This window comes from Bubalus bubalis, chromosome 1 (genome assembly GCF_019923935.1).
Source record: "Bubalus bubalis isolate 160015118507 breed Murrah chromosome 1, NDDB_SH_1, whole genome shotgun sequence".
In the NCBI taxonomy this organism is placed as follows: domain Eukaryota; kingdom Metazoa; phylum Chordata; class Mammalia; order Artiodactyla; family Bovidae; genus Bubalus; species Bubalus bubalis.
In genome coordinates this window covers 170,953,283-170,979,563 of record NC_059157.1, presented here as the reverse complement: position 1 = coordinate 170,979,563, position 26,281 = coordinate 170,953,283, and the positions used below count along the sequence as shown (strand labels likewise).

Genomic DNA, 26,281 nt, shown 5'->3' with positions numbered 1-26,281 from the left:
CTACTTATTCCATTAGAGTCTCTAGCATTGTTGTTCTAAATTCTTAGTCTGATAATCCCAACGGCCCTGCCCTGAATCTAGTTCTGTTGCTTGCTCTGTCTCTTCAAACTATGGTTTGACCTTTTAGTAGCCTTGTTGTTTTTTATTTAAAGCTAGACATGATATGTATCAGGAAAAGGAACCCAGTATTTCTTCCTATAGAGGTTTTTGCTGGATTTCTGTGGATTCCTAACATGGCAAGTTGTAATTCTTTGCATCCACCTGTCTGGGTGTCTAACTTTGAGGACAGTGGTTTGCTCTGTGATCTTACTTCTCCTGATCCAAGAAGAATTGGTGATCTTCTGGGTGTCTTCCGAGTTTTAGTTGCTGTTAGGATGGAGTGACAATTTGTAAGCTTCTTATATGCCAGACCAGAAACTGAAGTCCTCAGTCAATATTCTTTAGTTGCAGGAAATGGAAACTTTCTGGCTAACTTAAGGAGGGAAAAAAAATAGGAAGAATAAAAGAAGTAATTTACTGAAGGCTCTGGGTGGCTCACAGAATCACATGAAGTCATATGCAAACAAGTTATGACAAGTACAAAGTCCAGAGATGCTCTGGGCTTGCAGGCCTGCCTTAGGTCACATGCTCCACACTTCATAGTCAGGGGGAGCACTCTCCCAAAGTGAGTGGGATGGATTCTTCCTGAAAGGAAATTTAGGGTAAAAGGAGCAAGGGGTGCATTACAGGGATAGAAGGAAACTGAGAAAAAGAGAAAAACCAAGCAACTGCTCAAGTTCTGGTTCACTTCTGATGCCTGCCACTGGGACTCTTGTTTTTAGTGTGAAGTTGTGTCCAACTCTTTTGTGACCCCATGGACTGTGGTCCCCCAGGCTTCTTTGTCTGTGGGATTTCCCAGGCAAGACTACTAGAGTAGTTGCCATTTCCTTCTGGGTATCTTCTCAACCGAGGAGTCGAACCCAAGTGTCCTGCATTGCAATAGGATTTTTGTTGTTGTTGTTACTGCTAAGCCGCCAAGAAAGGCCCTTCCACTGTGTAGGAGGACCACAATAAATTTTTTAGATTTGAGACTCTTGAAATTCCTTTTCAATGTTATAATTTTGTACATTCTTTATACATAATGGATTTTTGGTTCTTAGGGGCTGGTTCTCAATATGAAACTATATAAACTCTGCTGATACATAGGAATGTCACATTATTTATTAGTTGTGTTATTTTAGACTTCTTTCACTTGATTTTGTGTTCTAAGTATCATGTTATATCTCCCTTCGTCTATTTAGAGTCAACATTAGAGGAAAGAAATCGTAGGTAATCCTCTTTCTAATGTTCCTTTTTTCCTTTGAAACAGAACCAGATTCTTTGAAGAGATTTCTGTCTCTTGCCTGATTCAGAATCTGCTTTGCCTTCCAAGGAGAATTAAAGGTGAAAAATCAGGGGCCTAATTCAATTTGTGACCCCATGGACAGCAAGATTGCCAGGAGAAATATCAATAACCAGGCTTCCCTGCCCATCACCAACTCCCGGAGCCTACTCAAACTCATGTCCATCGAGTTGCTGATGCCATCCAACCATCTCAGCCTCTGTCGTCCCCTTCTCCTCCCAACTTCAATCTTTCCCAGCATAAGGGCCTTTTCTAATGAGTCAGTTCTTCGCATCAGGTGGCCAAAGTATTGGAGTTTCAGCTTCAGCATCAGTCCTTCCAATGAATATTCAGGACTGATTTCCTTTAGGATGGACTGGATGGATCTCCTTTCAGTGCAAGGGACTCTCATGAGTCTTCCCCAACACCACAGTTCAAAAGTATCAATTCTTTGGCACTCAGCTTTCTTTATAGTCCAACTCTCACATCTACATATGACTACTGGAAAAACCATAGCTTTGACCAGATGGACCTTTGTTGGCAAAGTAGTGTCTATGCTTTTGAATATACTGTCTAGGTTGGTCATAGCTTATCTTCCAAGGAGCAAGCATCTTTTAATTTCAGGGCTGCAGTCACCATCTGCAGTGATTTTGGAGCCCCCCAAAATAAAGTCTCTCACTGTTTCCATTGTTTCCCCATCTATTTGCCATGAAGTGATGGGACTGGATGCCATGATCTTCGTTTTCTGAATGTTGAGTTTTAAGCCAACTTTTTCACTCTCCTCTTTCACTTTCATCAAGAGGCTCTTTAGTTCTTCTTCTCTTTCTGCCATAAGGGTGGTGTTATCTGTATATCTGAGGTTATCGATATTTCTCCCGGAAATCTTGATTCCAGATTGCGCTTCATCCAGCGTGGCATTTACATGATGTACTTCACATATAAGTTAAATAAGCGGGGTGACAATATACAGCCTTGATGTACTCCTTTCCTGATATGGAACCAGTCTGTTGTTCCATGTCCAGTTCTAACTGTTGCTTCTTGACCTGCATACAGATTTCTTAGGAGGTAGGTCAGGTGGTCTGGTATTCCCATCTCTTTCAGAATTTTCTAGTTTGTTGTGATCCACACAAACTTTATTGACTTTGGCATAGTCAATAAAGCAGAAGTAGATGTTTTTCTGGAACTCTCTTACTTTTTTGATGATCCAATGGATGGTGGCAATTTGATCTCTGGTTCCTCTGCCTTTTCTAAAACCAGCTTGAACATCTGGAAGTTCACAGTTCACGTACTGTTGAAGCCTGGCTTGGAGAATTTTGAGCATTACTTTGCTAGCGTGTGAGATGCGTGCAATTGTGCAGTAGTTTGAACATTCTTGGGCATTGCCTTTCTTTGGGATTGGAATGAAAACTGACCTTTTCCAGTCTTGTGGCCACTGCTGAGTTTTCCAAATTTGCTGGCATATTGAGTGCATGACTTTCTCAGCATTATCTTTTAGGATTTTAAATAGCTCAACTGGAATTCTATCACTTCCACTAGCTTTGTTCGTAGAGATGCTTCCTAAGGCCCACTTGACTTTGCATTCCACGATGTCTGGCTCTAGGTGAGTGATCACACCATCATAGTTATCTGGGTCATGATGATCTTTTTTGTATAGTTCTGTGTTTTCTTGCCACCTCTTCTTAATATCTTCTGCTTCCATTAGGTCCATACCATTTCTGTCCTTTATTGAGCCTATCTTTGGTTAAATGTTCCCTTGGTATCTCTAATTTTCTTGAAGAGATCTCTAGTCTTTCCCATTCTATTGTTTTCCTCTATTTGTTTGCATTGATCACGGAGGAAAGCTTTCTTATCTCTCCTTGTTATCCTTCAGAACTCTGCATTCAAATGGGTATATCTTTCCTTTTTCCTTTGCCTTTTGCTTCTCTTCTTTTCTCAGCTATTTGTAAGTCTTCCTTAGACAATTTCTTTTTCTTGGGGATGGTCTTGATCACTGCCTCCTTTACAAAGTCATGAAACTCCTTCCATAGTTCTTCAGGCACTCTGTCTATCAGATCTAATCCCTTGAATCTATTTGTCATTTCCACTGTATAATTGTAAGGGATTTGATTTAGGTCATACCTGAATTGTCTAATGGTTTTCCCTACTTTCTTCAATTTAAGTCTGACTTTGGCAATAAGGAGTTCATAATCTGAGCCACAGTCAGCCCCTGGTCTTGTTTTTGCTGACTGTATAGAGCTTCTCCATCTTTGGCTGAAAGGATATAATCAATCTGATTTCAGTATTGACCTCCGGTGATCGTCAACTGGAGGGGCCTAATTGGCTACTTGCTAATGAATGGTTTGGGGAATTAAGAGCTATGATTTCCTATTTACAGTCCTGATCACCATCTTTTTCTGCATAGCTAGTTTATCAGTTTGGAATCAGTTTCAGACAACAGAATCCACTCAATAGTTGGGGCTGAAGGGGATTTGTTGACAGGCATTGGTTGTCTTAGTCACCCACTGGAAGGATTGGAGGAGTAGGTTCAAAGTTGAGCTTTCTGGAATAAGAATTACAATGCCTCTGCTGTGAGTCAGAGTTCACAGGAAGTGGCAGGCTCAAGCTGCTAAACAGTATACCATAAAGTATACTGTTGTGGATGGTCTGCAGTGACACTTTGATAAAATTGACATCAGATAGCAATAGGGGAAGAGAAGTTAGCAAAGGAGATTATGAAAGAGTAGCTAGAGGTTGGAGGACATCCTGGGAGTATGGGTCACAGTGGCTGAGGGAAGAGCTTGGGCAGAAGGGAGTAGAAAAGAGGATCTAAGAAATGTCCACTCTAAGAAGGGGCAATAAAGGGGTGGTTGGAAATCTTGCAAGAACCATTCTAGTGAGATTAATGAAGCCTGAATGCAGTGGGTGAAGGAGGGAGTGGGAGGTATGAAAACAAAGACAAGTGTACATCACTCTTGCAAAAAGCCTGACTGTGAAGGAGAAGAAAGAGTGGGGTGGCTGTCAGAGTGTGACATAGTGGGAAGAGGGTGACTCCTTTTTTAGAAGGTGGGAGAAACTAGTAGCACATTTTAAAATATTTATGAGGAGAATCCTATCGAGTAGAAGTAGTTGAACACACGGAAGAATAATGTGCAATAGATGGAGTGTGGTTCTTAAAGAGATGGGAAAGGGTAGGATGAGAGATCTGAGGAGACAGTGGAAGTAGGAGGATCAAAGAAATGAAATACCTGCAATGGAGAACAGGAAGGTCTCTGGGCAGCCCTGAGTCCTTATATGGAAATCTGTACATTAAGAATGACAAATTTCAAATATCTAAGATACAGATGTATCTTAGAGGTGGTGAAGGACTCCAGGAGATGGTGAAGGACAGAGAAGCCTGGCGTACTGCAGTTCATGGACCATAAAGAGTCAGACATGACTGAGCAACTGAATACAATAAAAAGATACAGATTCTAAAATGCTGGACTGGCTGAGTGAAGGTGGGATGGGAGCTGTTCAAATCCTATCCATATATAACTGGGACACTAGAAGACCTTCAGAGAAGGCAATGGCACCCCACTCCAGTACTCTTGCCTGGAAAATCCCATGGACAGAGGAGCCTGGTAGCCTGCAGTCCATGGGGTCGCTAGAGTCGGAGACGACTGAGCGACTTCCCTTTCACTTTTCACTTTCATGCATTGGAGAAAGAAATGGCAACCCACTCCAGTGTTCTTGCCTGGAGAATCCCAGGGATGGGGAAGCCTGGTGGGCTGCCACCTATGGAGTCGCACAGAGTTGGACACAACTGAAGCAACTTAGCAGCAGCAGTAGCAGCAGCAGAAGACCTTATGGATCAGTTGTTTCTGATTACATACAGTGAATACAACTTAAACTGGGTTGTAAAATGAAGGGACTGTATTAGCTTAAAAGGAAAAGTTAAAAATTGTGTAGACTTCAGGCATAGGTTGACCAAGGCTCCCTTTGTGATTTACTCTATTCAGGCGCACTCCATGTGCTGGCTTTGCTCTTATTCTGGCTTCCCTCAGGGTTACACTTGGACTGCTAGCAGCAGTCAGGGTTGAGGATTCCAGAAACAATTGGAACCACGAAGAAAGAAAGGGAAGAGGAAAAATACCTGCCTTCTTCCTTTTATCCAATCTCCCACCATTTCTTCTTCTCTTGGCAGAACCTAACAAAAACCAGAGGGAAGGGGGCATAGAATCACAGAACAAACGAGCAGGAGGATAGGGAAATGGGTCTGTAGGCAAACAGGCAGATATCTGGCACAGGCCTAAGAGATGCGTGCATGTGTGCTAAGTCACTTCAGTCATGGCCGACTCTTTGCAGCCCTGTGAACTGTAGCCCGCCAGGCTCCTCTGTCCATGGGATTCTCCAGGCAAGAATACTGGAATGGGTTGCCATGCCCTCCTCCAGGGGATCTTCCCAACCCAGGGATCAAACCCATGTCTCTTGCATCTCCTGCATTGGCAACCAGGTTCTTTACCACTAGTGCCATCCGGGAAGCCCTGGCCCAAGAGGTATTGAACAGCAAAAATAGAGTGACCTTGGAGCAAGGCATTCAGAGCTCCTCCCACCAGACAGAACCTGAAGAACCCACAACCAGCTCATGGAGGACCTGGCCTTCCTACATCCTGGGAGGTGATGACTGTCAGGTATTGCTGGGACAGTATGTCATTAGAAGTGGTATGACACTGTGAGTGCGAGTTTGCCTCTCAGTGACCCAATTCTTCTCTGCCTACAGTTAGTCAGGGCGCAGCTGAATGAATCACTGAGAGGCAGTCATATCACATGGAGATCCTGGGTGCTGGAAGCCAGCTGCAGTTCTAAGCCAGGACTTGGGGCTGATTTTTGGAAAGGGGGCAAGCACACTTAGATTATGCAGTTGTATTACATAAGCCAAGCATACATGGAAAGAAGAGGGTAGGCTAGCCAGCCATACGCTGGGCTGTGGTTGCTATCATTTGGGTCTGCTGGCATGTATTTTCCTCCTTCCTTCTGTAACCAGCTGCTTCAGAACTTGGATAGGAACCCTGCATGGGTAAGACACTCAGCTTGGGCAAGTGCTTTACACAGTGCCCATCAGCCCAAACCTTCAGTCTCCCATTGTCCTTGTCCTCATGCTCCCTCAGAGTTAGGATTACAGAGGTATGCCTGTGCACCAGATGGCCAAGGGGATGGATGATGAGGTGGACAGCTGTTGTTGTTATCTGCCCGTCACCCTTTCCTTCGGGGAACTAAACTTTCCCCTCCTTGTAGTCCTGGAAAGGGCTGTAAATCACAAGCGCCTGTACCCTATTACCTTAGAAGAGTCCATGTGACCTGGGCTAGGTTAAGCCAATCAGATACTCCCTCCCAGGAATGTGAGTTGGGAACAGATACAACAGGGCCAGGAAGCAGCTGAAGTTGGCTCTCTCTCCCTGGAGAGCCCTGGCTGGGGACAGGAGTTCCCAGCTGGGATCTTGAGCTCTGTCCTGTTCTTTGTGCTTCTTGAGGTCTGGCTGGTCAGCTTTGTGCATTCTGGGAATCCCTCAGTCCTGAGAGGAGAATTTTCTGTTCCTAATAACCAAAAACCCCTACCTGAAACAGGAGTCAACATGATTTAAGGACTTTACAATCTCAGAGCTTGAGAACTGAAGTTGGGTCTCCCTTGCTAGTATTATTTGGGATGGAGATGATGCAAAGTCAAACACATCACAGGGTTCTGCGGCAGGCTGCACTGGCATAGAAATCCATGGACTACATGTGCCCTTGAAAAATAGTGAGGTATAAGGAAAAGCTTCATTACTTGGATTATGTATTTTCTTAGACAATATGGCTTCAAAATAACTCGTGAATTTTTTCATCTAACTCAAACTGTAATACACTAAAGGTGACATCCCGGGTAGTCCAGTGATGTTTGTTTCCAATGCAGGGGGCCCGGGTCCAATCCCTGGTCAGGGAACTAGACACCACATGCTGCAATGAAGACTTCAAATGCCACAACTAAAAGATACCACATGCTGCAACTAAGACCCAATGCAGCCAAAATAAATAAATAAACAAACAAATCTTTTAATTAAAAAAAAAGTAATATACTAAGAGTGCTTCTTTAGGACAAACTACCATTTTCCCATCTGCCTGTTCATTTCTATAAAAAGGATAATGTCTTTTCTTATGTTTATTAGTGTCATTGTCGTTGTTTAGTTGCTAAGTTGTGGCCGACTCTTTGCGACCCCGTGGACTATATAGCCCACCAGGCTCCGGCATCCATGGGATTTTCCAGGCAAGAATCCTGGAGTGGGTTACCATTTCCTTCTCCATATTAGTGTCATACATGCTATGAATTTAGGAATGTTTGCTGAAGGTTGTCTTCTGAACATACAGAGAATGTACAAATGCAGTCCTAAACATGATGCTTACAAATAATTTATTCTTAATTCATACATTTGTTTTTCAGCAAAAAATGCATAGTTATTTATACAGATTTTCATATTCAAGATCATAGGAAACAAATGTCTCAAACTGAAATCATGGCGAATTATACAACAGACATGACTCATTTTTGTTCAGCTACATGCACAGAACTGACCAAGTGATAGCTATTTCTATGGACCATTTTTGCTTAATGTATCAGGTCATATGGGATTATGATTAAATAACGCTTTTCTGGGAGAATTTACCAACGATTTGAAACCATACTGTAGTCCCTGTTCACACACCCTGAGAAAGCCTCGCCAGCTAGCTAAATTAGGATGTAGGTGGTGACTGGAGTTAAGGTCGCTTAAGAAGAATTAATTTAACAAGCAGTGGAAAAACATTATTCAGTGTCTTTTTTTCATGCCTGCATTTTCCTTTACTCTCCTCCATTAACACCATTAAATGAACTTAAAAAATACTGACACAAGGAGGTCTCTGTTTGGTCACTGGTAAATCCTCTCTGCCTCTGACCTGAGGGGGGAAATGTGTACGGCCCTTCAATGAATGACTGCAGATGGGGACCTGCTGGTTGTGCTTCCTTGTAAATTTGAGCGCAGTCGTTGTACTTAAAGCCTTACTTTAGAAATGGATGAACCTCCTAAGGCAGATGGTTTGAGAAGGCCTAAATACACATGGAATCCTTTTAGAAACCTTTTGTCTTCAAGGCTGAGTTTGTGGCAAGTGGAGGCTTTGAGGGTGGTGGACACAGTCTGGGAGAAGGCTGAAATGGACAGAGCTCAGAGCTAGCAGGTGCTTTATTTAGAGAGAAGAGTGGGCATGGTATCCTCCCCTATCCCTGAAATAGAGCCTTTTCCTGGATGGCATGAGGCTTTATTCTTCTTTCTGCTCCAGAGAAACCAGGAGTGGAGTGTCCAGGGCTGCACATTTTCCTGGCTATGTTATCCACAAGCCTACTACGTTTGATGATTGAACCCTCATCAAAGTGAACTGGGCCTCATTTCTGTATTGCCTTGGTATTCAGTTGCTTAGTTTTGCTCATAGCCTCCATAAAAGGAAACAAACCTGGTAGAAAAGTGGACCGTCTGTGCTCAGCCTTGTTGGAAGAGTGCATTTAATGACATTTCTAACTATAATAGAATTTTGAAAAGACTTTTAAATGCAGCCTAGTGACACACCTATAACATAGCTGACCTGTTTTCTTCTGTTTTAGAAAATGATTTTTATCCATCTTTAAACTATACACTATTTACATGTTTCAAGACCTCCTAGGTCTTTATCATTTGGGTAAGAGCTCCAGGTGATTAAATTCCCAGGACAAAGATGAGGCTTTCCAAAAAGCGCTGGTTCTCATCTGTGTGCTAAGGCCAGTTTTTACAAACAAATTGCTATTATAAACATTTAAATATAAAATTAGAATACTTCTCTAAAAATTTTGCCTATTAATTTTCATTTTTGCATCCAACATACTACAAACAGATCATGCTATCTAACTAGAGATTGACCTAAAAGAAGAAATAAAATCAATGTGTCCCTGTTCTTCATCTGGAAACAAGGGTTATTTACATGGGGTCCTTTCTCAAGGTTGTGGTGAGCTGTGAGGAGAAGGGCCATTTCTTCAGGATGTGTTAAAAACCATCCGAAGACACCCCCCACCCCCGACTCCTGCTTGAGTGCTTATTGCATATTTTAGGTGGAGTGTAAGGCGTGAGAAAGGTGGCCAGCCCCTTTTACACATTCGAGAATAATGTTACACATTCAAGAAATGCCATGTTTGGAACAGCTTTCAGAGATTGTTCAAGAACAAAAAATATTAAAGGTCGTGCATTTAGAAGCTTTAGAAGCTTCTGCATTTAGAAGCATAGTACATTGGAAACATTTTCAAAAGCTCAAACCCAAAGCTGTGTTTCACTGAGTTAAATAGTCAATATGTGAGCATTTCTGCTGCATCTAGGTATGTGTTCAGAGCTTTAAAAAGTCACATCCTGCCACAATTAACAGCCAAATAAGCATTCTTGGCCTCTAACCTATAAATAAACACTCTAATTCTGCAACTCACTGACAGACTCTGAAGAAGCTGTTTGGGAACAAAAAGTCCACAAACTGGTTAGAAATCTGCAAACCAGAAATGCAATTCATTTGTCCCTTTTCTAATGACGACAAAAATTTGCATTGGCTTTTGGCATAGTGACTAAGAAGAGTGGACATCTATTTTCACAAGTAAGAAACAGTTATTCATAATATTGAAGGATAAACTCTTCCGTAGGAAGACATGCAGATTATCACAACACAGTGCAGCAGTACTAAGCGTCCACCAATGATTGTTTCCTTTTTCAGTGTGTCTAGACTCATTCGCTTTCTGTTAGATATATGTCAGAGAGTATTGGCAGTCCTTCAAGAAAATGATTCAAAAGGTGATTAAAAATTGGCTGGTGCTATCCTCTCATGCCTTTCTGCCTTATGTCCTAATTTTATGGAGACAAATTAAAGACACGAAGCCACGGGTACATGTGCTACTTAAAATATACCGAGGTGCTTGTGCTCAGGTCAAAATCTACAGGATGTGGTCAGACTGACAAACAGAATTCTTCATCTGCCTATATGAGCACAAACGCCCTGGGAATGCACATGCTTTTCTAGGGACAAAATGTAAAACTCAGGCAAAACTGTCCGTAATTAAACTTGTCCCATTCTGACTGTGTGAATCGAATCCTCCTCATTCTTCCTTTCCCATGCTTCTTCCTAGCTTTTTCACATCTGGTATTTTTTTCTAGATAATTTTCCCCAGGTTAATTTTTTTCTGAAACAAGGTACATAGTTTACAACACTCCTAAAGGAGGGGAAACGCTAAAGAACATTAGTTAATCTTAGCTAATCTTTGGAGATATAAGCATTTAAGTTCACATTAAAAAAAATTAATTACACTATCTATGAAATGCACACTTAATAATATCACAGTCTAGGCACTTTGGATGAATCTTACTTCATAGTCATATGAACACTATGAACCTTCCAAAAGTGATTGTTATTTATAGATTACCTTTATTAATCAGTAGTGATGACAAATTTTTCAATTCTTTGTGCATATGCCTTATCTCCCTTCACCTGGATTATTCATTAAACTTTCTAGTTATTTTTACCTATAATATTCACACAGACCTAGAATCAGAAAGAAAGAAAAGAAGGGAAGGAAGGAAGAAAACTAAAGAAAAAAAAGAAAGAAATCAATTGTGGGTAAATTAAGATGTTAATTGAAATAAGATTCTATGCATTGTTCTTAGACTAATAGGAGAAAAGAACCAAACTCAGTGGCTTAGGACATTGTGCTTATGGCCAAGGTTAGAGTTGGGTCCCTGGTCAGAGGGTTTTTCCCAGTATTCCTACCTCTGTTTCACCAGCAGAGGGTAACGGCTGTAATGATATGGATTGTTCCTGGCCCAGCATCTTATATGCAGAAGGTGCTCAATGATCACTAAAGGCATTACATGAACAAAAAAATGGAAATCGGCTCACAGGACTCTCACAGAGTGAAATTAGCAATGGCAGACTTCAACAGGTGAACTTCAACAACTTCAACTCAAGAGGATAAAAAGTACTTAAGTGGTTAATAATAACATTTTGTTTACAACATTATAATCTAAATTCAAGGATGTGTGTGTGTGAAGTCGCTTCAGTCATGTGTGACTCTGCGCCCTTATGGACTGTACTCAGCCAGGCTCCTCTGTCCGTGGGATTCTCCAGGCAAGTATACTGGTGTGGGTTGCCCTGCCCTCCTTCAGGGGATCTTCCTGACCCAGGGATTGAACTTGCATCTCCTATGTCCCCTGTATTGCCAGGCAAGTTCTTTACCACTAGTGCTACCTGGGAAGCCCAAATTCAAGGACAGCCATCTCTAACCTTGCTGTTTTGTAATTATAAGGTAATCAATTAAAAGAGGAAAAAATATATATCCAGTTAGTGTCAATATGCTTGGCCAGGCATCATAGCCATGTGAATTAGTAAACATAATTGAGCACACAACCATCCCCACATTCTGTCACCTTGGGGGACCAATGGTATAACCCTGAAATGGAGATAATCCCTACAGTATCTTTCTCCTACTAGAGTTTTCTGCATATTAAATCAAGTTGTGAAGAGATCTGAAGATTAAAATCCCTGCTTATTATTGCTGTTACCTCTCAGATTCAGCACCAAATCAGAAAAAGTTACAAAAATCATCTCCATCCCCAGATTTTGCATTCTTCAGAATGACTCCCCTGCAGCAGTAAGATGAATTAGGTGAAATGGGTTTTGACTGCAATCACTTACAGGCAGGATTTATGAATGGAAACATGGGAAGGCCACTCTGGCCAGCTGTGAAGCCCCACACTTTCTTCCCGGGCTATTTATAGAAAGTATATGGCCGGGGGAAAGATCTCGTTTATTTTTACAAGCCACTCATGACATGACTGAAGAACTCACTTCCTCTCTCTGGGAAGGTCACCCTCTTCACCTGAAGGTGCAGACACAAGAGTGACAGGAAAGAAGGGGACCCCCTCCACCCTGGCCAATTAAGTCAGCCTGAGTCAGTTCCAGAGACCAACCCACGGGGTGACAGGCATGCAAGTCAAACACCATCATTTCCCAGGCATGACTACTCCTTGAGATGTCACCTAGATCATGACTAACAAGTAAAAATAAAATGCATTACATAATAGGGTTCAAAATTCTACTGCTGAAATAGGTTGCACAGAGATAAGGAGTGCATTTTGACTTATTATTTGTGCTACATTTTGAACAGCTGAACACTATAAACTAAGACTGAATTTTAAAGGATGTAGCAACATGGAGAGTGTAAAAAAACATTTTACATGAAAAAATATTTTACAAGCAATTATATTGTGATTGCCATATTATCCCTGAAATATGTAATACACCTGGAGAGTTCCATGCAAATGTGGAGACTGAGTAAATATTTGCTGATTCTCAAAAATCATCTTTTACCTTGACTGAAATCTGATATCATTTAGCAAATAACATAAATAGTTTCACAAATCATCCCTTGGTCTTATGTAGTGTAACAGGGTACCTATTGGAACACAAAGTAAAGCCAAACCACTGTTTTCCACCAGAATGTCCTTTGTCAATGCTGTCTGTGGTACATAAAAAACCAAGATGGAGTAGGAAAGGGAAAGTGCGGGAAGGAAGAGACAAAGGGAACGAAAGTGAGACTTCACTCTGCAGAAACCTTCCAGGGGAAAAGTGTGTCATCTTACTGAGCTCATGCATCATAATCACTTGAAAATGATATGGGTATAATTTTATCCTTAAGTGGCCTCTGCTTAAGGACAAAGACACAGGGCAAGAAGAGAATTTTGTTTGAGAGCCTGGAAGATCGCCTACAAAAATTTAAAACAACAGATAGGGGCTTAATTTCTCAAACTCATCGACATTTTTTAGAAGTCTGTCTCTAGAAAGTTTCTTCTGAAAAAGGAGATCACTATTTTACCAGGAAGACCCAAAATACTTCTCAACCTGTTCATCTAGCTTCCAAACCAACATTCTTTGGGGTTCTAGAAGAGACAGCAATGACATGCAAATGAGTTTGCCTGCAGAAATAGCCTGATTTCCACAACTGTCCTTGAACACACATTCCGAATGAAGTTACAGCTGAGTATTAACATCCGTAGCAGGCACAACTCTCAGTCTCTGTAACGTAACCTAACAGGAATCTCCTTGCACTTTGCCAAAGATGAGACACTGACACCTATCATTAGACTTGGAAAGTGTATTCATGGTCCCATTAAGAGGTCCTAGGTCAAATACAGACATACATAAAGTTTACGTCTGTGTGCAGTTAACACATAAGGATATTGGTTCCTCCAGGGAGCTGTGCCGAACCTCTCTGATTACAAATACAGCAGCGATTAAAAGCATAAACAAAAACAGCAGTCTTGACAGGAGCACCAGCCTACCAGTGCTGAGGTAAGTGTTCATCTACCTTCTGTGCTTGATCTAAATTATACTGTGAAGTCAAGACTTCCCCATTCAATGACTTATTTGGCTCTTCACCAAAAGGAATCGTCAGGAAGTGTGATAAGCATTTAAATCACCTCACTAGTTTGTGTTAATCTAGAGTTGCCATCTGAGGACCAGGATAGCATTTATGAGAACTATCTTAAGTAACACTGGCCAATGTGGTTGTCAGACAGGATCTCAGCAATGTGTTTCCCAAATTTTTCAATGACTTAGGGTGACTGCCGTTCATTTCCATAGTCTGGACCCAAATGAGACTTCAGTGCTTAACTAGGGAAAGGTCATCTTATTTAGCTTAATCTACAGTTCAAGTAATATACTCCTGACTTTTCATAACACAACTGCCACATTTATTCCTGAATACTATGATTTTAATTTTAAGCAAGGATAGATGGGCACAGTCACATTCTCCAGTGACTACATTAGGAACCAGAGCTACAGTAGTGGATTGGTTCCTTCTCCTTGTAGAGAAGGCAAATGTTCTGCATGTCCTGGTAAGCAACTTTCGGTCCTACCAAAAACAACCAGCATCATCTTCCTACCCTCCTGAGTGGAATGTTAAACCTTGATTTGCAATCAAGTAAGAAAAGCTTACTCCTACTGCTCTCTCCATGTAAGAAACCATTGATATTTTTGAGGACCAGTCATTTGGGCATTGCTTCAAAAGGCACATTTATTCCAGTGGCAATTTAAATTAGTAGAGAAGGAGAGAATAAGATTAAAAACAAAGCAAAAAAAAAAAAATCAGATGGGTTTTATGGAATACATTAAAGTAAACAGGAATCTGGGATCTATACAAACCATTTAGCTCCTTCTCAATAGTTTAACCAGAGTCCCTACAGTAGAATAATTTACAGTTGTATCATGACACACATAGGCCTCCAAAAAATACTGTGTAAAAAAAGTAGCTGAGAACTCTCAAGCAGCTTGCCCTGATGTCCAGTTTAAGTGTATGCAATGCAGAAGGGCTGCAAAATTCAAAACTACATGACAAAGAAAATTCAGTGCAGATCACAGGCTTTGATAAATTATGAAAAACCATTGTATATATTACTATTTAAATAACATCTGAGAAAACATTTTGAAATAATTAACATGTGTTCACAGTCCATGCATTTTCTAGCACGTTAAACCCTGGGTTTGTGTCTCCTTGCTGATTTTCTACAAAGGTCTATTCCTCAACAAATCCAAGCATTCCTCAGAACCAAATGGAAGTACCCAGGGATTTCGTGTACTTACCCTCTTTACTCCATGCCTGACCTCACAAGTGTCACTTGCTATTACCTCTGGCGGAGAAGACGACTGGAAAATCGAACCGTTTGGGGTTTTAGTGGGGGTTTTATTCACTGCCTTAGAAGAATCCCTGATGCCACAGACACCATCTGAATTTTCTCCAAGGCCAAGAACCAGCTGTCCTATCCCTCCCATTTGCCCCACCTCCCTCTTCCAAAGCCCCAGGTGCGCTGAGACCCTCCTGCCTTGCTGGACTTTTCCCCTGTGGTTTCGCAGCACCCTCCTCAAGCAAAGAAGGAAACACGACAAAACTTCAAAACAAACCAACAACAGAAACTCCCAACAAACTGGTGGGCGAGCCGGCAGCCTCCCCCAGGGAGGAGGCTCACTTTTTACTGCAGAATTCGGCGTTGCTGAGGAACTTCTTGATGACCAGCCCCAGGCAGACGACCAGCAGCAGCATGTAGCCCACGGTGCCCAGGAAGGTGGGCGCGTCCGGTGGCTCCTTGAGGAACTGGCGCAGGCCCTCCTCAACGTAGTACACCTGATCGTAGATGCTGAGGAAAGTGAAAATGTGGAAGAGCTGGTGGCTGTGGCCGATGATGTCGAAGAGGCCCGGCTGGATGCGCTCGGGGATCTTGCTCACGTTGAAGAAGGCAGCCACCACCAGCCAGAAGTAGCGGCGGTAGAAGTGCACGAAGAGCGTGGGGTTCTCCCCGCGCAGGTCAAAGAGCCAGCTCTCCAGCATGATGGGGCAGGCCATGCTCAGCGGCATGATGAAGACGAAGGTGCGCAGCGCGAACGGGTAAGAGCACCAGTCGGTGCGGCTCTTGCAGCAGGCCACGGTGCAGGCCACCGCCAGCACGAAGGCCACGGGCAGCACGAGCGCGCGGTAGGCGGCGATGAGGCCCGTGCAGTCCACGTGCCAGCCCAGGCGCTGCTGCACGTACGGGGTCATCACCCGGGCGTCCAACAAGCTCAGGCCTGGCAACAGGTAGTAGTAGTAGGCCACGGTGCTCCCGAAGCCGTAGTAGCTGATGGACGCGTAGTCCAGGTAGAAGAAGGCGGCGCGCAGGCGCAGCGAGAGGCAGCTGAACACGTGCGCCGTGCAGCTCATGGCGAAGGTCAGCAGCACGCCCGACGCGTAGCACCACAGCGGCAGCAGCCACGGATGGTGGAAGGGCACGTCGCGGCCGCTCAGGAAAAAGAGGCGGCAGAACTTGCTCAGGAACAGCAGCAACGGGATGAAGTGCGTCCAGAAGTTGAGCGTCTCATTGGTGGGCTTCAGCACCGAGGCCAGGCACTCCTGCGCAGTGCACGGCAGCCGCCGGTAGCCCGACAGGATGAAGCACTCCACGAAGTCGTCGGGCACCTCGTCCCAGCGCAGCAGCGGCTTGGCGGATGCCGGAGAGGCCAAGGCGTGGGGACGCGAGGCGGCCTCCGAAGCCGCCGCGGTCGTGCCAGGCGGGCCCTTTGTGCCCGCGCTCCGGGGCTGCAGGCGCCGCGGCATGGTGCCCAGGGCTTGGCTAGGACGCGCACCGGCGACCTCTGGCGCCGGCTCCGGCGCGCTCGCCAGTCCCCGCCGGCCGCCGTCGGAGCCTTTGTGCGCGCGCCGGGGGCGTCGCTGCAGGTTCAGGAGGAGACCAGAGCCTCTGAACAACCGTTCCTAAAAAATAAAGAAATAAATACAAATAATCATCGATCTCAAGCCGCGTACCAACCGGCAGGAGCCCGCGGGGCACGGCGGCCCCTTCGCCAGGCTCCCCGCTACCGGCTCGCGGCCGCCCGCGCTGCGGCAGCGGCGGCGGCGCGACTGACTGCGGCGGCAGCGGCGCTGCTGCGGTGACTGGGCATCGCGCGGTGCGGGCGCAGACGCCGCCGCCCCCGGCTCGGGAGGCGGGGATGGGGGGAGCGGAGGCGCTGGAGGGAGGGAAGGACGGGAGCACCGAGGGAGGGCGGGGGCCTCCCCGGCTAGTGTTTCGCGGCCGCCTCGGGGGACAGAGTTGTCCCCGGTCTCGAGTTCCGTACCATCCCTACCCTGCTCCTCGGGTCGCCGAAGCCCGAGCTGGCCCGTTAATGATTGATGCTGGGGCCAAAGGCTGCGCCAGCGACTCGGCGGCCCGCTCCGAGGGCGAGGGTCGGCTTCGGGATTCGAAACCCGACAGCCACGCGGGCGTTCGAGAGGACACTGGGGAGCCGCGTTCGCGGGGGGCGGGGAGCTGCGGCCGCAGAAGGCGGGGAAGAGGGTGAGGGGAGAGCGGCGGGCGAGTCCGAGCCGGGGCAGGGCGCAGGGATGCGCCGACCGTAATATCGGGAGCGGGTGGGGGCGCTCCGGCAATCTGGGGACTTTGAGGCCGCGTCTGGATCAGGCCGTGTCGTTGTCAGATACCTGGGACTGCTCCTCTCTTTGCGTGTGTGTGTGTCTGTGCGTGCGTGCGCGCGCGCGCGCGCGGTTCTCACTCTCAGCACCATGTCAAGCGTTAGTTTATCTCCTTTCGTCTAGCGGACTTATTCAGGTGCGTCACCAACCTCCTTTCGTCCTTGTCCGATTCAAACGAACGGCCCTCTAAACTGGCCTGTGGTCGTGATCACCAGCCCTCCGGGGTCGCAGCCCACCCGTGCTCCTGTGTCTTTAACTAGGAATCTTGTTTGGAGCCCAGAGTCCTACAACTCAGGGCGGGCTGCTCAAACTCAGCATTTTAATGAAAAATTTCAGATGAAGACCAGGGGATTCGGAAAGCCTGTAATGATCTGAGAAATTTATTAAGAAGGGATTCCCAAGCAGAGCTGTGCCCGAGTCGCAAGGACTGATTATAAGCGGAGGATGTTGATGACGGAAGACCTCAGGGAGGAGGTGCGTTCTAGCCCTAATTGAAAAGAGAACGGAGACGAATTCGTGGAGATTGGGAGGGGTGGCTTGGAAAAAGCTTTATGCATAATTTAGCAGAAGTACCTGGCAGGCTAGGTTGAGTGGCTGGAGGCCAGAAGAAAGGGAGACTGAAGAATGGAAAACGGTTGTGATGCACTGCGCTGTGAAAATATGCCCTTGAGCCTTGTGAAAAGAGGGGCTAAAAAACCTGCCTCCTGTAAAATGTTTTGTCATTTCGCGGAAGTTTCTCTTAGCGATGCCCTGAGGGTGTGACTGAGTCTGATTTGCATCACTGACCTGCTGTGTAGTGTCATGACAATAGAGGCTAACATTTAAGGAGCCAGGCATTGTTCTAAGTGCTTTACAGTTTTAAAAATCATTTAGGTATTATTATTTTTCCCATTTTGCAGATAAGGAAGTGGAAGCGCCACAACGGTAAATAACGGGCCTAGTTGGCAGAAGGGGGTTATAACCCTGCAAACTGCTTCTGGACCTTATGTACTTAAAGCAGAACATCCAACAACATGATTTGCTCAAAGGAAACTATTTTCATTTCATAAATGAAAGGCCGCTTTCATCACTATAACAAATCCTTTAAGTAGGTCAAGGAAGGTTTACTTAGCGATGGCTCAGGGGACTTAAGTTATGGATAAGAATTATTTATAACTAGGAAATCATTTGGTATTGTAAACATCTAAAATTTATTAAAGGTATCAGAAACAAGTTTCAGCCTTCTCTTTCAAAAAAAAAAAAAAAAGACTTTTCTATTAGTACCTGCTTTAGCAAGCTCTTACACAATTAGGCCAAAGGTGCACTTGGATCTTGTGGCTTTCTGAACTATCACAAATTCCTTATTGATGGGTTTTAAGTAACTGAGATTTTGCTGTAGTTAACTGTATCTTGTTTTAGTATTTTCTTTTGCTATTGTCTATAGCCTTGTTTTAAAGCAAAACCTAATTTCCTTTCACATTTGGACTAAGGATCCAAGCTAATTTGTAAAAGAGATTAAGAGTCAGGCATTTATAAATCTAACCTAGGAATGATAAAACTGAATCCAGGGCAGACTGGAAAACAAAGAGTTTTTTTTCTCTTCTCTTTGTTACTCCACAAACAACCTGAGCTGTAAAAAATGTTGATCTTATAATAATTCCCATATTTACCGACCTCTTGGTTGCATAATCAGCTCACTTACATAATAGAGGAGAATATAATAGAAAGTTCACATCAAGTGAAATAATGGAATTGACTGTAAATAAATGTGAAAAACTCTGATTAGATGAAATAACATTTATCTTTATGTGGGTGGGATGAGACTGGCTATGATAAAAGATGACATTCTTTAAAGCACTCTGTATTTTATAAAGTCGAAAAATCCATCATACCATTCTTATAAATCTTTCAGAAAGTCTTTGTAATTTCTGCTTTTCTCTTTTTTCATGTAACTGCCCTCCCGCACGAGGCACAGAATCTGCTGCAGTTTTGAAGTGGTTTTCCTGAAAGCTCTCCAGTGCCAGCCAAGACAGGTGTCCTGGCTATTCCCTGACAAAGCCAAGTCAAAGGGAACTAAGGATACACCACAATTCACCTAACTTCTTAAAAAAAAAGAACCAGCAATATGATTTTTTTTAATTACTACCAATCTATAGAATTAATTTTCCTTAAGGTTTTTGAGATATAAAACCTTGTTTCCCAAACCCTACAAAGGCTGGCTTTTGAGGTTTATTTTAACTCCAGTAAAATAACTGCCTCTTGGCAGTGAGAACCACAGTCCCATCCCCTGGGCTTGGCTAAACAGAGAGAAACAGTGGGCTGCCTGCCATTCCCAGAAGGTGAACTGGGAGATAATGCATCTCTAAGGTAATTAGAACTGACTATGGAGCTGATGGAGTTCCTGATAGAGAAAAGTTACCCGTGTTACATTGGAAAGTCAATGCCATCATTTAGAGGCAGAAGCTGGCTAGTTCTTCCCATTGAAATCTTGTCAAACCAAGGATATAAGTGTGTTTTTCGCAGTTCTGTGCAGACTGTACCTTTGGGTACTAATGGGTCCTGACTGCCAAATGCAGTCATTTGTAGAAATTGTAGCAAGCAGGACAAATGGATTTTGACCTTGTGGTTTGCTTTGATGTTCTTGTAGATCAACTGTAGGTTTATTTGTGTTTCTCTCCATGACAATAAGATGTTCAGTTCAGTTCAGTCACTCAGTGTGTCCAACTCTTTGCAACCCCATGGACAGCAGCATACCACGCTTCCCTGTCTTATCAACAATGCCTGGAGTTTGATGGACTCAAGTTGGTGATGCCATCCAACCATCTTATCCTCTGTTGTCCCCTTCTCCTCCCACCTTCAATCTTTCGCAGCGTAAGGGTCTTCTCCAATGAGTCAGTTCTTTGCATCAGGTGGCCAAAGTATTGGAGTTTCAGCTTCAGCATCAGTCCTTTCAAAGAACACCAAGGACTGATTTCCTTTAGGATGGACTGGTTGGATCTCCTTGCAGTCCAAGGGGCTCTCAAGAGTCTTCTCCAACACCACAGTTCATCAATTCTTCACTGCTCAGCTTTCTTCACAGTGCAACTCTCACATCCATACATGACTGCTGGAAAAACCATAGCCTTGACTAGGCGGACCTTTGATGGCAAAGTAATGTCTCTGCTTTTTAATATGCTGTCTAGGTTGGTCATAACTTTCCTTCCAAGGAGTAAGCGTCTTTTAACAATAAAATGAAGCATATATAAAACTTCCACAGCAAATATGATGCTTTCTAATAAGAATGATGAGATATTTATAAAATCTGCAGAAAAAAATATGCTATGATATTTGTTAATACTACACCTGTTTTGGAGGAGGTAATTTTTTTTCTAGTCTAATTTTTAGCCAAAACCAATCAAACAAGCAAACAAAACCGACTGTGAACACTGTTTAATTGCATCGGTTACTGTATGAAGAGAACTCTATAAGGTTTAGTCCCTCCTTAGAATATACAGTCTAAACAAAGTGCTTCCCTTCCCTCAAGTTGAAAACAGTCGTAATGTTATCTTCCAAACTCTTTCATGTTGTTTGGGATTAAAATATATGTACTATGGGCTTCCCAGGTGGTGCTAGTGGTAAAGAACCCACCTGCCAGTGCAGGAGACTGAAAGATGTGGTTTGATCCCTGGGTCAGGAAGATCCCCTGGAGAGGGGAATGGCACCCCACTTCAGTATTCTTGCCTGGAGAATTCCATGGACAGAGGAGCCTAGTGGGCTACAGTCCATGGGGTCACAAAGAGATGGACACAACTGAGGGACTAACACTTTTCACTACTATATATAAAATAGATAACCAGCAAGGACCTACTGTATAGCACAGGAAACTAACTATACTAAAAATCTTATGATTTATTGTATCTTCCAATATACCTATAATCGAGAAGAATCTTGAAAAGATGTATATGTATATGTATTATATATATATATATATATATATGTATGTATAACTGAATCACTTTGCTGTACACTTGGAACTCCCACAACATTGTGAATCAACTATATTTCCACAAAAAAATTTTAAAAAGCAAAAACAAAACCAACACTTCCATGTCAGATGTGATCATTACCAGATTATAGAATCAGATGCTTGATGATGGAAAAGCTTCTGGCAGTGGCATCAGGTGTAACTATGACAACTTTCAGGGCAAGTGCAATCCAAATGCTGGGTGGAGGGCTGGAAATGATAAAGTGGTGGGAGGCTGAGGTCTTACCTGGCACGGTTCCTGCCTGGTAACTGACATGGTGGCAGGATTCTGTCCCTCTTTTTTTTTTTTAGTCACACCACAAGGCTTGCAGGGTCTTAGCTCCCTGACACTGATTGAACCTGCACTCTTGGAAGTGAAAGTATGGAGTTCTAATCACTGGACCACCAGGGAAGTCCCAGCGGGGTTCCTTTTTGAATAAAAGCTAAGAGAGCCTTGTCGAATGTGTTTTTACCTTTTGAGATTCTTTGCCAGGAGGGACAGCTCCAGACCCCTCTGTCCTACAGGTTCACCTGCTCTCTATCGGTGGTCTCCACAGTGGACTGCATAAAAAGACTAAGAGGAAGAATAAAATGCCACAACTTCTCTTTCAGTAGATCTCATCCTTCTAAATTCGTTGGGGCGTGGGGAGCATCTAAGCACTGGCTGATAAAGGGCACACAATCAAAACTGTTTGTCCACTTCTGCCCCATAGTCCACTGTTCTTGTTTGTCCCGTCTGCTTCCATCCCCTCTCCCGGACTCAGGATAGACTCCCCTTTCCTGCCTCTCAGGTCCTGCCTCTCAGAGTCCACCAACAGTTCCTAGGCTCTGATCAGCCCTGCCCAAAGCCTTGAGCCCTTCCCGAAGTCTTCCTGAGCTTTTACAGTCTCCATTCTGGAGTTATTTCTCCTGGTTCTGCTCTTTCTCTTTCTTGTCTAGAGCCTGTATTGTCTTCCTACATAGACTTTGTATTTAGTGTTTTTGTTGTTTAGTCCCTAAGTTGTATCAGACTTTTTTTGACCCGAGAGACTGTAGCCCGCCAGCCTCCTCTGTCCATGGAATTTCCCAGGGAAGAATACTGGAGTGGGTTGCCATTTCCTTCTGCAGGGGATCTTCCCAACCCAGGGATCAAACCTGCATCTCCTGCATTGCCAGGAGGATTCTTTACCACTGACTCATCAAGGAAGCCCATTTACGTGTTATATTCACCCTGATTCAGATTTACCCTTTGGGAAGAGACTTTTTTTGGTAGAGCCTTTTAGGTGGCTTCCATTAGTTTAGCTTTAGAAACTGATACTAGTATATGAGATAGATGTCTGAGTGCCTGCTCCTCATTATTTATTGACAATTTTCCTTGAGACACAGTGCTTTGCGCATAGTAAGGATGCACATATTTGTGACTGGGGTAATTCTCTTTAGTACTGTAAATCTTGGAATGGTTAGAATCTCAGACTAGCAATGTGGTATAATTCTTTGGTCATCTCGAGAGTTGGTCATCTAGTCCAACTCTTCCCATTTATGATAGTCGTTTCAATTTATTAATCATACACTGTATTCAGGTATTGGAATGACACTTTACCTATATTATCTCTAATTCTCAGAATATTCTTTGTAAGGTAAATCCAATCTCCCTGTTTTCAGACAAGAAATCAGAGGCTCAGAGATGTGACGCAGTTGGGTGGCAGATCAGAAGTCAAACCATTAATTTCAAAACTCTTTCCTTTTTGGGATGCTACCTCCAGCAAGGCTATTGTGCAGCCAGCCTTGAGCATCTCCAGTAAAGACACCTATTACCTCATAAGGTATCCCCTTCCATTTTAAGCTTTTAAAAGGGTTGTTTTTGGAGAACTTTGTAAACAAATGAGCACAACTGATGAGAAAAAAAAACAGTGTTGCATCTTGGCCTAAAGCTCAACTGTAAGTGTTATTGAATGTGGTCACCAGTTGGATCTGGTTAGAAAGTCCCTACAAAGAATGATGCCAAATAAGGCGTGTGTGCATGCAGTATGTGACAGCTGCATATTGATTAGCTGTGGCTGGAAGGTACATTTCATATAAAGAGCATTTTCCTGTAAACAGTTAACATCTGTTATTACCAGGGGGCTTGCCATAGTCTCAGTCTCTACAAAGATGCAAATAGCAGATTCAATGATTTCATAGATGATCCTTGCATTTAGTACAATATTACTGATTACAGTGATTGATTAATACAGAAAGGAAAATATTCTGCTAGGGTTTCATTTAGTTTCTTTTTTTCTTTTTAAAAATTAAAAAAAATTCACTGAGGCATAATGGACTTGCAGCATTATATGAGTTCCAGGTGCATAATGATTTGATATTGCTATGTATTGTGAAATGATCACCACAATTGGTCAACATCCACATCCACACCATACATAGTTACAAGAGTTTTTTTCCCTTGTGTTAAGGACTTTTAAGATTTACTCTCTTGACAACTTTCAGATGTGCAATACAGTATTATTAATTACAGTCACCATGCTGTACCTTACATCCCCAGGACTTATTTTATAACTGGAAATCTGTACTTTTTTGACCCCCTTCACTCCCCACCTCCCATATGGTATTTGTCTTCCTTTTCTGACTTATTTTACTAGCATAATGTCCTCAAGGTCCATCCGTGTTGTCGCAAATGGCAAGATTTCATTCTTTTTTTTAATGGCAGGGCATGAGGCTGAGCAAGCTCTGGGAGATGGTGAAGGACAGGAAAGCCTGGCATGCTGCAGTCCATGGGGTCACAAAGAGTCGGACCTGACTGAGCGACTGAACAACAGCAACAATATTCCATTATATATATATATATCCATATACACATGGGTTTCCCTGGTGGCTCAGATGGTAAAGAATCAGCCTGCAATGTGGGAGACCTGGGCTCGATCCCTGGGTTGGGAAGATCCCCTGGAAGAGGGAATGGCAACCCACTCCAGTATTCTTGCCTGGAAAATCCCCATGAACAAAGGAGCCTGGTGGGCTGCAGTCCATGGGTGCAAAGAGTCAGATACCACTAAGTGACTAAGCATAGCACATACACTCATAAACCACATCTTCTTTATCCATTTATCCTTGGATGGACACAGGTTGTTTCCACATCTTGGCTATTGTTAGCAATGCTGGATTGAACAAGGGGGTGCAGCTGTCTTTTCGAATTAGCATTGCCATTTTCTTTGGATAAATAATCTGGAGTAGAATTGGTGGGTTGTATAGTAATTGTATTTTAATGTTTTGAGAAATCTCCATACTGTTTCCACAGTGGCTGTACCGATTTACATTCCAATCAACAGTACACACGAGTTTCCTTTTCTTTCCTTTTTTTCAAACTTCTCCAAAATTACTATCCCCACTACTTTTTTTTAATAATAGCCATTTTAGCAGGTGAGAGGTGATATCTCACTGTGTTTTTGTGTTACCCTTATGGTTAGCAGTAATGTTGAGCATCTTTTGATATACCTGTACATCTTATTTTTTAATGTAAAGATTTTCCTTCTCTTTGAGGTACAATGTCTATTTGTTGAAAGAATTTATCAACATAATTGTCTTGGCACCAATCATGAAACTAATTGAAGATATCATATCTTATATATTCAATGTATTGATTTTTTTTTCAATGTATTGATTTTTAAAGAAGGAGCATTTTTTAAGGAACTTATATAGTCCCTTGGTCACCCATAGGCACGTTTCTTTGAGCTGTGTGTTACGGGAATTCTACAGTTAAAATGGTTTAGTTCTTTTTTAAAGTAAATATTTAATAAGAGAAAGCATTTTACTTTTATGCTTTCTTAAATATCAATGACTATATGATTTTGAAAAATATCGAATGGCTGAATATATGAATTTTGTGACATAAAAGTTATTTCCTTCTATATTCACTAAAAATATTCCCTTTATTTAGAAGTTGGCAGATTGTAATGTTTTAGTTTTTATTCTTGGTCCTTACCCTGCTCCTCTAAGCTTCTTTCCACCTATTTCAACTTTGGATACCTCATTCTCATACATACTTAATTCACTGATTAGAGATATCCCAGTGCTGAGTAGGGATTATTGAATAAATCTATAGCAAGCATTCAGGAGATAGGCCAGTTGTTAATTTAACAAGCAGTGATAAACCCCAATTATGCTTATAGCCGGCACCAGATGCTCAGGGCAGGAAAGGGCAGAGGAGCAAGTTGGAGCACAATCAAGAGAAGTTAGAATCATCCCTCTTCTCAGTTGCAGGGGAAATGGGCCCACAATGTTTCAATGCAGCCACTTTGTGATTACTTATTTAATGCAGCCATTTTGAAACAAGCAGTATTTCAATGCAGCTTCAAACACCATTAAGTTTCCAATGTTTTTACTTCTCAGTAATTTGCTAGACAGACACCTGCACCCCATCCACAAAGGTCAAGGCTGGGGTGAGGGTTAAGCACCATCTGGCAAGAAAACCATGGAAAACTGGAGTTACGAGTCATCCACACTTGTTCGTCTCAGAGAGAACTGTCAATCCTGGGTCATTTGTTTCTCTCTCTCTTGGCTTTTATCTTAGTTCTCTGATTTCTCCTTCACCATAACAGTGCCTGGTCTCACTTACTTCTAATAAACAAATAGATTTGAATGCAGCAGGATGGAACTTATTAATACTTTGTTTTCCACTTTAAACTGCATGAATGGTCTCTCATGTTTTGGAAGCTTTCTGATTATATTAACTTTATTTAATTGGATGAGTATCGGAAGGGAAAGGGTTGGGAATGGAGTGATTCTGTGGGCTACAATTCTGTCTCATATTGCCAGCTCCAGACTGCGCCGGAAATCCTCAACATTTCTAACAGGCCCTTCAGTGACTTATGTATATTCTGTCTACTGGTATCAAACTCCTTTATAATAACTTAGGGGAGACAGGCTAAGC

At 43.1% G+C, this 26,281-nt stretch overlaps 1 protein-coding gene across 1 annotated transcript; it reads right to left on the bottom strand.

Moving 5' to 3' along the window:
- Positions 1–7,746: 7,746 nt before the first annotated feature.
- On the bottom strand, positions 7,747–16,818 carry PAQR9 (progestin and adipoQ receptor family member 9). The gene has a single exon (XM_044946355.2). It carries the CDS (start codon positions 16,527–16,529, stop codon positions 15,405–15,407), a length of 1,125 nt encoding a protein of 374 aa, XP_044802290.1. The 5' UTR covers positions 16,530–16,818; the 3' UTR covers positions 7,747–15,404.
- Between the last annotated feature and the right edge of the window lie 9,463 nt (positions 16,819–26,281).

Coding starts and splice junctions, on each gene's coding strand:
- PAQR9 (XM_044946355.2), bottom strand. CDS start 16,529: ATGCCGCGGCGCCTGCAGCCCCGGAGCGCGGGCACAAAGGGCCCGCCT.